Source organism: Salmo trutta, chromosome 37 (assembly GCF_901001165.1).
Source record: "Salmo trutta chromosome 37, fSalTru1.1, whole genome shotgun sequence".
Classification (NCBI taxonomy): Eukaryota; Metazoa; Chordata; class Actinopteri; order Salmoniformes; family Salmonidae; genus Salmo; species Salmo trutta.
The window spans coordinates 7647074-7659953 of NC_042993.1; the positions used below are offsets into that span (position 1 = coordinate 7647074).

Sequence of the window (12880 nt, forward strand, 5' to 3'; positions counted from 1 at the left end):
TCATCTGATAAACCAATCACAGGAAAGTATACCTGCGGAAGTAGTCCAACGACGGTGGAGAATTTGGTCCTATCATAGCTTGGAGGTAAGGTTTAGGGCGGAATCCACATTTTGTGGGTGGGATTTAGCTACCGTCCATCTTTAGTGTACTGTACAGCCAGATTGACGAAAAGAAAACAAAATTTTGAAGTAAAGAAGACTGGGGAAATAGTTTTAGTTCTAATTGAAAGAGACAAACGAAAAGCCCAAACCCTAGGTAAATGTCTAAAACAAATGTGAATTTAGCTGGTTGACACAGTTTCCCTAATTTTCATAAATTACCAGCTAGCTAGCATTGTGATTGCAGTAGCTAGCTACATTTGCTAGCATTATAACAATTACCAACAACGTCAAATGTGCCCAAAATATAATCGCAATATATACACTTCATGCATAATAATGCATTGAATAGCAATTGCATTGGAATGAGTTGTCGAAACCTGCCAAAGAGCATGTGAATTGGCTACGTTAGCTAGCTGGCTAATGTTGCTGACATTTCCAGCGAGACATCTATTGAACTGTTTTATACGATTGATGAAAATAGTGATGTACGCTAAAATTATAAGCATGTTAATTCTTTGCTAAACCGAGGTACATTTCGCTGCAAGTGTTTGTATTATCTGTAGCTAGTTGATGCTAGGAAGCTAGCTTTGGGACTTAAGATACAATGCAATCAATGTTCATTGTGTCTGTTTGCATTATGTTTTTAGCTAACGTTAATCTGTTATCTCCTTCTCTCAATGAAAGACGGTATGAGGACATTGTCGTAGTGAAGCCATGGCTGATAAGAGAAAACTCCAAGGTAACTGTAGCATAGAGCGATGATGGACGTAATGGACTGGACACTGACCTCTCACACTCTTTCGATTATCAGTTATTTAAATGATTGGATTCATCTTTGAGATTCAATGTAATATGTTAGTCCAGTAAAATAGATTGGCATATTTTCATAATGACCTCTTTCTTTCCTCTCCCCAGGTGAAATTGACAGATGTTTGAAAAAGGTAGCTGAAGGCGTAGAACAGTTTGAAGACATTTGGCAGAAGGTGAGGACTCCTTAACAACACTATGCATTGTATATTCACTGTGCATGAAACAAGGATTTGTCTCCTATCAAACAAACTGATCTTTGTCACTTTGTTTCACAGCTTCACAATGCAGCCAATGCCAACCAAAAGGAAAAATATGAGGCAGACCTAAAAAAAGAGATTAAAAAGCTACAGGTAAGACTAATTGCTTACTAATAGTAAGCAATATATGAAGCTGTCTTAATATCCCATGTTGTCTGCTCACTGATAAAGCTATGGGTCTTTACTTAAGTTGTAATTGTTGTTTTCTTGTCATCTCTCCTGCAGCGATTGAGGGATCAGATAAAAACATGGGTGGCATCAAATGAGATCAAAGACAAAAGGCAGCTAGTGGAGAATCGCAAGGTCATAGAGACGGTAATACTCTCCAAAATAGCTTCTTTGTTTAACACTGATAGGAGAAAAGAGCGGATAGGTCTCCACCATATTGTGTTTACCTTTCAACTAGGGCCAGGACGATACCAGTATTGCGATACTCGTTAGTACCGTGGCAAGGAAACAAAACACGAAGCTGATAAAAAAAATATATATATATATATATATATCATTGTTGTCCAGAGGGACATTTATTTTCCAAGCTATAGCACACAGTGTTTTACATACAGCAGGGTTATAAAGGACCATAGCCATAAGACTGCTAAATAGTTAATTAAATGGTTCTATGGACTATCTGCATTAACCCTATCTCAAATCCCAATTCTATTTGGCACATGCTTTGTAAACAATCGGTGTAGATTAACAGTGCAGAGAGAAAGTATAGAAATATAATAGCATGAGGAATAAATACACAATAGGTAAGAATATCTTGGCTATATACACATGGTACCAGTACTGAGTATGTGTAGGGGTACGAGCTAATTGAGGTAGATGTGTACAACCATATACACTGAACAAAAATATGAACTCGACATGTAAAGTGTTGGTCCCATGTTTCATGAGCTGAAATAAAAGGTCCCAGAAATGTTCGATACGCACATAAAGCTTATTTCTTTCAAATTATGAGCACACATTTGTTTATCCCTGTTAGTGAGCTTTTCTCCTTTGCCAAGATAATCCATCCACCTGACAGGTGTGGCATATCAAGAAGCTGATTAAACAGCATGATGATTACACAGTTGCACCTTGTGCTGGGTTCAATAAAAGGCAACACAATGCCACAGATGTCAAGTTTTGTGGGAGCGTGCAATTGGCATGCTGACTGCAGGAATGTCCACCAGTGCTGATGCCAGGGAATTGAATGTTAATTTCTCTACCATAAGCTGCCTCCAAAGTTGTTTTAGAGAATTTGGAGAGAGGGGGGGGGGGGCTGAGGAGTATTTCTGTCACTAATGAAGCCCTTTTATGGGGAAAAACTTATTTTGATTGGCTGGTCCTGGCTCCCCAGTGGGTGGGCCTGACTGCCAAATGGGTGGGCCTATGCCCACAGGATATATAATAAACAGTAACAGCAGCGTATGTGTTGAGTCAGAGTTAGTGCAAAAAGGATCAATGCAGATAGTCCAGGTAGCTATTGGTTAACTATTATTATCTTACACTGACTATGCACACTCACAAGACTATATATACGCACTATACACTGAGTGCACAAAACATTAGGAACACCTTAATATTGAGTTGTACCCCCTTTTGCCCTCAGAACAGCCTAAATTGGTCAGGCATGGACTCTACAAGGTGTCAAGGGTTTCACAGGGATGCTGGCCAATGTTGACTCCAATGCTTCCCACAGTTGTGTCAAGTTGGCTGGATGTCCTTTGGGTGGGGGACCATTCTTGATACACACAGGATACCTTTTAGTGTGAAAAACCCAGCAGCGTTGCAGTTCTTGACACACTCAAACCGGTGCGTCTGGCACTTACTACCATACCCTGTTCAAAGGCACTTAAAGCTTTTGTCTTGCCCGTTGTCCCTCTGAATGGCACACATACACAATCTGTCTCAAGGCTTAAAAATCTTTCTTTAACCTGTCTCCTTCCCTTCATCGACACTGATTTTAAGGGGATTTAACAGGTGACATCAATAAGGGATCATAGCATTTACCTGGTCTGTCATGGAAAGAGCAGTTGTTCCTAATGTTTTGTACACTCAGTGTATATACACTACACTGACACTCACACAGCCCACACACATTCACATACACTACATATGCACGCATACCAACGCAACACACTTTCACACTCATTTTGCTGTTGCTACTCTGTTCATTATTCTTATTCTTACTATTATCAATTCTGATGCCTAGTCACGTTGCCTTTTCTGTACACATATATCTCAAATACCTTGTACTGTACCCCTGCACATTGATCTGGTACTCCCTGTATATACACTATATATACAAAAGTATGTGGAACCCATTCAAATTAATGGATTCAGCTATTTCAGCCACACCAGCTGCTGACAGATGTATAAAGTCGAGAACACAGCCATGCAATCTCCATAGACAAACATTGTCAGTAGAATGGCCTTACTGAAGAGCTCAGTAACATTCCAAAAAGTCAGTTCGTCACATTTCTGACCTGCTAGAGCTGCCCCGGACAACTGTAAGTGCTGTTATTGTGAAGTGGAAACGCCTAGGAGCAACAACGACTCAGCCGTGAAGTGGTAGGCCACACAAGCTCACAGAACGGGACAGCCAATTGCTAAAGCGCGTAGCTCATAAAAATTGTCTGTCATTGGTTGCAACACTAACTATCGAGTTCCAAACTACCTCTGGAAGCAACATCAGCACAAGAACTGTTCGTCTGGAGCGTCTTGAAATGGGTTTCCATGGCCGAGCAGCCACACAAGCCTAAGATCACTATGTGCAATGCTAAGCGTCGGCTGGAGTGGTGTAAAGCTTGCCGTCATTGGACTCTTTAGCAGTTGAAACACGTTCTCTGGAGTGATGAATCCCGTTTCACCATTTGGCAGTCTGACATACTAATCTGGGTTTGGCGGATGGCAGGAGAACGCTACCTGCCCCAATGCATAGTGCCAACTGTAAAGTTTGATGGAGGAGGAATATTGGTCTGGGGCTGTTTTTATGGTTCGGGCTAGGCCCCTTTAGTTCCAGTGAATTGAAATCTTAACGCTACAGCATACATTCTAGACGATTCTGTGCGTCCAACTTTGTGGCAACAGTTTGGGGAAGGCCCTTTCCTGTTTCAGCAAGATAATGCCCCTGTGCACAAAGTAACGTCCGTACAGAAATGGTTTGTTGAGATCGGTGTGGAAGAACTTGACTGGCCTGCACAGCCCTAACCTCAACCCCATCGACCACCTTTGGGATGAATTGGAACGCCGACTGCGATCCAGGCCTAATCGCCCAACATCAGTGCCAGACTTCGCTAATGCTCTTGTGGCTGAATGGAAGCAAGTCCCCGCAGCAATGTTCCAACACTAGTGGAAAGCCTTCCCAGAAGAGTAGAGGCTGTTATAGCAGCAAAGGGATCCCCCCTTATTAATGCCCATGGTTTTGGTCATGCCCATACTTTTGGTCATGTACTGTAGCTTCATTGTTGTGTATTTTATTCCTCTTGTGTTACTATTTGTATTATTATTTTTCAACTCTGCATCATTGAGAAGGGCTCGTAAGCAAGCATTTTACGAAAAGTCTACACCCGTTGTATTCAGCGCATGTGACACATAAAATGTTATTTAACCGAAGTTTGGTCTGCTTCGTTTTTGAACATTTTTGCCATGGAAAAATTGTGTGATATTGGTATCATCACAGCCCTACTTTGAACTCATCTCAGTGCTCATGGAGAGGGTATGCGATCCTGGCTGACATAACATCTGACATTCTCTCCTTTAGCAAATGGAGCGGTTTAAGGTGGTAGAGCGGGAGACAAAGACAAAGGCCTACTCTAAAGAAGGCCTGGGGCTCGCCCTGAAAGTGGACCCAGCTCAGAGGGAGAAAGAAGAGACGGGAAACTGGCTAACGGTAACAGCCTCTGAGCCGTTGGTATTTTGACTCATGCATAGTAGTAGTGTTTCCTGAACGATGGGTCAGGGGGGGATGGTTCACACTGGCTCGGCCTTATTTTCTGGGTGGTGATCTGTTCTTTTCCCCCACACTCTCTTTTTCTCCCCCAGAATACGATAGACACTCTAAATATGCAGGTGGACCAGTTTGAGAGTGAGGTGGAATCCCTCTTCATTCAAACCAGGAAGAAGAAAGGAGAGAAAGAGGTCAGTCTCCTTCCATCTCATTCCCTATACATTAATTATTGCTGTATATGTAGTCTAATTAAGCAATAAGGCCCGGGGTGTGGTATATGGCCAATATACCATGGCTAAGGGCTGTTCTTAGCCATGACGCAACACGGAGTGCCTGGATACAGCCCTTAGCCGTGGTATACTGGCCATATACCACAAACCCCCGAGGTGCCTTATTGCTATTATAAACTGGTAACCAACGTAATTAGAACAGTAAACATGCATGTTTTGTCATACACGCGGTATACGGTCTGATATACCACAGCTGTCAGCCCATCAGTATTCAGGGCTCAAACCACCCAGTTTATAATAATGAATCAGATATTGGGTTGGATGATGTTGCTCCTAGACTCTGATCTAAGGTCAGTCTTGCATTTCCCCCTAAAAGGATTTGGGGATGCAAGTTGACTCGACATCTGTGCCTAAGAATGACTTCTACCTGCATTACAGAAGTCACCCGAACAGTTTATAACCACGTGTGCCTGTTTCTCTGGCTGTCTCGTAGAAGCAGGATCGCATTGAGGAGCTAAAGAGGTTTATAGAAAGGCATAGGTACCACATTCGCATGCTGGAGACCATCCTGCGCATGCTAGACAACGACTCGGTGCAGGTGGACTCCATCCAGAAGATCAAGGACGACGTGGAGTACTACATGGAGTCGTCACAGGACCCAGACTTTGAGGAGAACGAGTTCATTTACGACGACCTGGATCTGGAGGACATCCGTGAGTCGCCCATGGACAGCCAGGAGCTCGATGACGAGTCCTGGGATGATCATGATGATGATGCTCATGCTATCAGCTGTGGGTCTGGATGAATGGTCCCTCATGAACGTCTGTTGGGTCTGGGTGGATGGATGTTCTCTAATCAACATCTGTTAGCTGGGTTGACTGTCGGTTTAGAAGAGCTTGATCTGTGGTGTTTCTGTGGCTCTGGATGTTGATGATTGTTAAAAAACATTTATATATTAGATTTCCCCTGAAAATCTTATCATTGAAATAAACCAGTAGCCTTTTCTCCCTGATTTATGCCCTTCACTCTTTCTATCCCTCTTTCTCTCCCTCTCTAGCTGCAGCGCTGGTGGCCACCTCTCCGACGGGCATGGGGAACATAGAGGATGAGATGTTCCTCCACTCGAGCAGCACTCCCACCTCCACTACCTCCTCTTCCCCCATCCCTCCATCCCCGGCCACCTGCACTGCTGTAAGCACATCTGCCTTCACTGATAGGTCGTTTGTATAGAAACTACAATCACTTACTTGATCAGTGTCATAAAAGTACATTGATACTTACACATGCACTGTTTGTGCCTGGATGTGTTCTGCAGGAGAACTCTGAGGACGATAAGAAGAGAGGGCGGTCGACAGACAGTGACGTTAGTCAGGTGAGACCGAGCTTCTACAATATCATATGTTTATAGCTCAATAGAGAACTGGATTTCCTCAGAAATGTAGTTTCTGTTTCCCTGTTCTGTTTGTACTAAACTGATGCTGTGTCATTTTCAGTCTCCTGCGAAGAACGGCACTTCCTCCTTGTTGTCCTTTTCCTCGTCCGCCAATTCCGGGTCCTCTTCTTCTTCCTCCTCTCTTGTCTCCATGGCCGCCGTTGTCGGAGGCAACCCTGGGGTTCCCACAAGCAACAGTCTAATAGGAAGCTTCAGCAGCGCCGTGCAACAACATCAGCCTCAACCTCCACAGCAACCAATCCTGCAGCCACTGCAACAACCACAACAACCCCAAACAAAACCTTGCACCCCCAGCCCACCCAGCCACCCCCTCCTCTCCACCGCCCCCTCTCTCCCCACACCCACTACACCCATCTCAGTCTCCCCAAACTCCCTGCCCCAGGTCTCGTCTGGTCATATCCTCAACTCCAGCCTAGGGCTTGGGTTGGGCCTGGGTAAGGTTGGCATGACGGGGACAAGCAGTGCCAACTCAATGTCTGGTCTGGGCCTGACTGGGATGTCTGCCTCTCTGAACACCATGGCAGGCCTGCTCTCTGGGTCCACCCATGCCCCTTACGCCCAGGCAGCTGCGTTGGGAGGCCTGGGTCTGAGTACCACCACCCAGTCCAGTGTCTCAGTGGAGAGCTCCTCCATCCCCACCTCTTGCTCCAGTGGAGTGACCACCAACGGGGCTGGGACAGGCCTGGGCCTGCTGGGGTCCAGCCCAGCACACAGCTCCCTGACTGGGGGGATCCTGGGCCTGGTGCCTGGGCAGAGTGTGATCCCAGGGCCCCCTCAGATCCCTCTCAGCCCGGTCGGTGCTGCCCCTGGAGGGTCAGTGGGGATGATGGGAGGAAACGGAGGAAGCATGGGGCCAATCGGAGGAGGAGTTGGGTCGAACGCAGCCCCTGCCAGACCGCCCAGTGGACTGAAGCAGAACGGAAACACAAGTATGTTCACTTTGTCTGTGTGGCTGTCTGGGTTTGTCTGTTTCTTTATGCACCTTTTCTGGATTTGGGACTGAGCATTAGTAGTAATGTTTCTGCCGTCTTTCCCATGGCCCAGGTTCCAGTGCTGTGGTGGCAGAGAGCACAGCAGAGTCCGCCTTCAGCACACCCAGCCAATCACAGAGCAGCCAGCCTTCCTCGCTGACCTCCTCAGCCAGTCAGCCGTAAGTGATGTCAAATTCATCCAAGACCACAATCATCTGTTCATTTAAGATGATAAAAATGTCCTTATGTCTTCTCTCTCCCTCAGTATGGACAACGGTCCCAGCCTCATCAGCTCCATCACCTTGCCCCCCAGCTCTCCGTCCCCCTCGTTTTCGGACAGTATCCCCGGTGGTGGGAGTCTCCTCAACGGACCCCACTCCTACACACAGGCCTCTGAGGGCCTCAAGGTGAGGGGAGACAGAGAGGAAGGACAGACAGACAGGGGTGTGAGGCTGAGAGATGAGCACTTTGTCCTGATGTTCTTAAATGGCCTCCTCTCCACTGTTTCCCTTCGGCTCTGAGAGGTTTTATACAGTTCAACAGATGGAGACAGTTGGCCATTTAACAGTATGAGAACACAGTGTTTGGTGAACACTAGAACCTCCACGGCAGCCATTTTGACCCAATTGTGGTTGTCTAAAATACAACTTGGAAACAAACAAGCCCACAAAAATACTGATAGTTTGGAAATTAACACAATTTTCAAAACTTTCTCAGCATAAAGAAAAAGAAATTCACAAAACGTGCTGTAGATCACAAAACTCCCACACCATTCACACCAAATCTTGTCAGCTATTCAGGAGATTTCCAATGATGAAGCATCTCCTAAATCACCATGTTTCTGTTATTTCCTAGTTAATGAACATGTATGATGGCATTGTAATAAGGTTAGAATAACCTGTAGAGACTGCCCTCTGTCCCCAGCTTCCTACAGACCTCCGTCAGATACTGATGGAGCCCAGAATGTCAGCGCAGGCCCCAGAGCCACCAGGGGCCATGGCAACAGCCACTAACACACGAAAGAGAAAGCAGTGTCAGGTAGAGACCCACACACACACGGAAATATACACATTCATACTCAACTTACACACACACTCACTCCTAAACACATCCACAAAGCCACTAACACAGGAAACAGAAAGATGACACAGATTTAAATACACACAATCTCTAACTCTGACAGACACGCTTACACACCAAAAATATAGACAGAAGTTTGAGGTAGTCAGATATCAGTGCTAGCCAAAAACAATCTGTGTCACAGGGAAATTGACATTGCCAAGTGGCTGGATTAGTTCCTCCACCACACACCAAGAACATAAAAGATATATGATTGAAGAGCCTGTATTTGTAAAGATTGTGTATAGTGTTGAATTAGTAAGGACTCCATGGGATCTTGAATTGGCAGGTTTATTTGATCATTGTTGGTGCAGTCACTGTGGCTGGCCGTGGGGGTTCTAGCTGCAGGTAGGAGTGTTGCTTCACACCATACAGGGAATGGATGGTGGACTGGTACCAAGCTTCTACTAGTATCTCATGGTGGAAGAACTGTTGAATGGTCTATTGTTTTTCATAAATTCACAGTTTTTATCTTTGCCCCTTGCTCTTCCAAACTCTCCCTCACCCCACTCTCTCTTTGTTCCATCCATCTCTCCTTTTCTCTCCCTCCATCTCTCTCTCAGGCCCCGGAGCCTCTGAGTTCTCTGAAGGCGATGGCTGAGAGAGCAGCATTAGGATCAGGTCTGGATGGAGAGATCCCCAACCTGCACCTCACAGACAGAGGTCAGAATCAACTCAATTAACAAGTTTCAAATCACATCTTTAAGGCATTACACAAATAAACATTCATGCAATTTGACAAGGCACACGCCAGTTGCAGGTGACATAACTTCTAATTGTCTGTCTGTGTTGATGATATCCCCACCAGCTGTAACTCAACCAATCCCCTCCTGTCTCTCCTCAGACATCTTCTCTGGTTCGTCGGCTGCCCCCGGCACGCCCGCGGCCCCCCAGCCCTCCCTGTCGGAGGTGAGCATCCCCCCTTCCCTGGGGGTGTGTCCCCTGGGTCCCACTCCCCTCTCCAAGGACCAGGTGTACCAGCAGACCATGCAGGAATCTGCTTGGACACACATGCCGCACCCCTCAGACTCCGAGAGGATCAGGTAACAGAACGCCGTCCGCCGGAATACTGGGGTGTAGACACTGGGCTTTCTCTGAGGAGATATTAACATGCACGTCTGTGCTACTCTCTCCTGTAGGCAATACCTGATGAGGAACCCATGCCCCACCCTGCCATTCCATCATCAGATGCCCCCCCACCACTCAGACTCTATAGAGTTCTACCAGAGACTGTCCACAGAGACTCTCTTCTTCATCTTCTACTACCTGGAGGTAACACACACACCATCCCCCATCTGTCCGCTCTTGCTTTGTCACTGTGGGGTCCAATTGCTCACTCTCTCCTTTCTGTGTTTCTCGTTTACTCTCAGGGCACTAAAGCTCAGTACCTGTCAGCCAAGGCTCTGAAGAAGCAGTCGTGGAGGTTCCACACCAAGTACATGATGTGGTTCCAGAGGCACGAAGAACCCAAGACTATCACTGATGAGTTTGAACAGGTACAGTAGAACCTTGGTACCTCCTGTGCTGTTAGTGTTGGAGGCACCATGGGTCTGTATAGAACAATGACCCAATGATGAGCCAACATAAAGAGTGAGTGATTAATACTGTCCTCCTCCCTCAGGGCACTTACATCTACTTTGACTATGAGAAGTGGGGTCAGAGGAAGAAGGAGGGGTTCACCTTTGAGTACAGGTACCTGGAAGACCGAGACCTGCAGTGACAGAGGGAGGAGAAACGTGCTGCTGTTGACATTCCGAGACTGACCTAACTCCATGCTGTGGATAGAGATTGTGATGTGTAGTAGAACCCTGCTCCTAAAATGGAGGATGTTGTCTGTATAGGCTGCGTCTAATGGCACCCTACTCCCCACATAGTGTACTACTCCGGCACAAAGCCCAAGTAGTGCACTACAGTACGTGGGGAATAGAACCCCCTACCTATACCTGGTTCTGGTCAGTAGTAGTGTCCTGGGTGGAGTAGGGAGTCATTACAGATCTGTGCCTGTCTGTGTGAGCACTCAGTTTGTGGCATTACATTAGGAAGCTCCATGCATGTTCCCCATGTTATGTTTTTCTTTTTCTTTGTTTCAACAACAAACTCTGTACTGCCCCCAACTGGAGTATAGAAGCCTTGGACTAAACAACAACAAGCAAACATACATTTGATTTGGTTACATGTGAAAAAAGCCCATCTTGCTTGAATTGACTAATTAGTGGTTTAGAATGGAGACATACAGTTGTCTAGCTAGCCAGCAGACAGGGCAAACTGGGCTCCTTTTAAATGTTATGATGCCTGTTGATTAAGGTCACTATTAGGGATAGTGAGTGATTATCAGTAGTTTTATTGATGTTGTCTTGGTCGATAAAACGCTCTGATTGAGAATGACCACATGGCCTCTTCCTTTTGATGGGGATAGAGAGGCATTATTGGACATTGGATTAAATTGCTATGCAATTGAACTGGTCTCTGCCTCCCTCTCTCTTTACAAATAAAATATTTTAACGTTTAACTGTGAAAGGAAACGCATCGTCATTGGGGCATTATGTTTGTGAGATTAGCTAATAAAGGATTTGTACCTGAAAGAAGCAGAGTTGTGTTGACATGAAGTCTGCCTGATCATGTTCATGGTTTCTATACCATGAAGCACCAGCCACTATTTCCCTTCAAAGTGTAACTACTAGTGGACGGATGAGAACAGTAGAAATAGGATAATTCCCTTTGAGTCGGTGTATATTTACTCAAAAGGGTGTCAACAGTTCTCAGCCTTGCGTGTAGTAATCTGTTCAACTCAATTTTATCCTGTGTTAATTTAAATCGCTTCCAAAGGACCCTTATTGAAACAAAACCTCCTGGTTTCACCATTCAGGGCTCTGTTCAATCCGTATCTCAAAAGTTCAGCGCTAGAGTAAAAAAATGTAAAGGCAATGTTCCCGCGTTGGCAGAGACTGCATTCACGATAAAACGCTGCACATGTCGCATCAATCGGATTTACTTTTACGTTTTTAGTGCGCCATTTGTAACACTTCAGCGGTAGATTGAATCGAGCTTCATTCACTGATTGCAACACTGCATTAAATGTATTACTCGTTGACACCAAGTGAAAAAAATGGTTTACTGAAATACTGTTTTCATAGAATATGAAGCATGCATCAACCATTCAACCTAGAATGTTCTGAAAAAGCTGGTGGTGAATTTAACTTGGTGGCTAGATAGTTTAATCATATACAAATGATTCATCCATCATGACCGGTCTCTGGTGATTTAGGTAATTTAGAGGTTGTCCCTGAGAACATAGACATTTCAGTTATTTCCTGAAAGAGATTTTTGGAGAAAGGAATTGAGAGAAGATGAGTTTTGCCTTTTATAAATTCTATTTTTGGGCTTTTGAGAAAGGGAAGGCTGAAATGTGAATTTCTCAAGAAAATAAACTATTTACAGGCTGTTTTATCAAATGAAGTTGTCACGTTACTGCATGGGTAAAAACAGGATTGTAAAATTTCAATAAAATACTTTTCTGAAATTGTGACGAATATAAGTCTTCACATGTAACAATTATTTTGTATTAGAAGATCCTATTTCATAAATAGCAAATTCCTAAAAACACTATTCTATGCTGCTCAAAGCAACATAGGGTATGCCGTCATTGCAAATAAGAATTTGTTCTTAATTGACTTGCCTAGTTAAAGGCTAAATACATTATTTTATTTTTTTTAAAGCAATCCAATGCTACAATGCATTCAGAAAGCATTCAGACCCCTCCCCTTTCCCACATTTTGTTACATTACAGCCTTATTCTAAAATGGATTAAATACAAAATATATATAGTACCAGTCAAAAGTTTGGACACCTACTCTTTCAAGGGTGTTTCTTTATTTGTACTATTTTCTACGTTGTATAATAATAGTGAACACATCAAAACTATGAATTAACACATATGGAATCATGTAGTAACCAAAAAAAGCATTACCCAAAGCAAATCATATTTTATATTCTTCAACGTAGCC

The 12880-nt window shown here is 44.6% G+C and overlaps 1 protein-coding gene across 5 annotated transcripts; it reads left to right on the forward strand.

Annotated features, from left to right (window-relative positions):
- Nucleotides 1-65: 65 nt before the first annotated feature.
- On the forward strand, nucleotides 66-11385 carry LOC115177116 (CCR4-NOT transcription complex subunit 3-like). Of its 5 annotated transcripts, none has more exons than XM_029737636.1 (19): nucleotides 68-256; nucleotides 787-841; nucleotides 1018-1085; nucleotides 1188-1262; nucleotides 1395-1484; nucleotides 4918-5046; nucleotides 5199-5294; nucleotides 5827-6124; nucleotides 6391-6524; nucleotides 6649-6705; nucleotides 6827-7715; nucleotides 7831-7936; nucleotides 8023-8164; nucleotides 8682-8795; nucleotides 9440-9539; nucleotides 9721-9919; nucleotides 10016-10148; nucleotides 10247-10372; nucleotides 10498-11385. In XM_029737636.1, the coding sequence occupies exons 2-19, from the start codon at nucleotides 817-819 to the stop codon at nucleotides 10594-10596; spliced, it is 2880 nt and encodes a 959-aa protein (XP_029593496.1). In that variant the 5' UTR covers nucleotides 68-256; nucleotides 787-816; the 3' UTR covers nucleotides 10597-11385. The 5 variants fall into 5 exon arrangements, with proteins under 5 accessions (XP_029593500.1, XP_029593496.1, XP_029593501.1 ...); XM_029737638.1 differs by having other exon boundaries at nucleotides 69-256; nucleotides 5827-6046; XM_029737637.1 differs by having other exon boundaries at nucleotides 69-256; nucleotides 5833-6124.
- The last annotated feature ends 1495 nt before the right edge of the window (nucleotides 11386-12880 follow it).

What these genes read in the sequence shown, in the direction of transcription:
- LOC115177116 (XM_029737636.1), top strand. Translation starts at nt 817, where the DNA reads ATGGCTGATAAGAGAAAACTCCAAG. An exon ending in TGATAAGAGAAAACTCCAAG is followed by an intron (nt 842 to 1,017) that starts GTAACTGTAGCA and finishes TCCTCTCCCCAG; the next exon opens with GTGAAATTGACAGATGTTTG. An exon ending in GAAAGAGAAAGCAGTGTCAG is followed by an intron (nt 8,796 to 9,439) that starts GTAGAGACCCAC and finishes TCTCTCTCTCAG; the next exon opens with GCCCCGGAGCCTCTGAGTTC.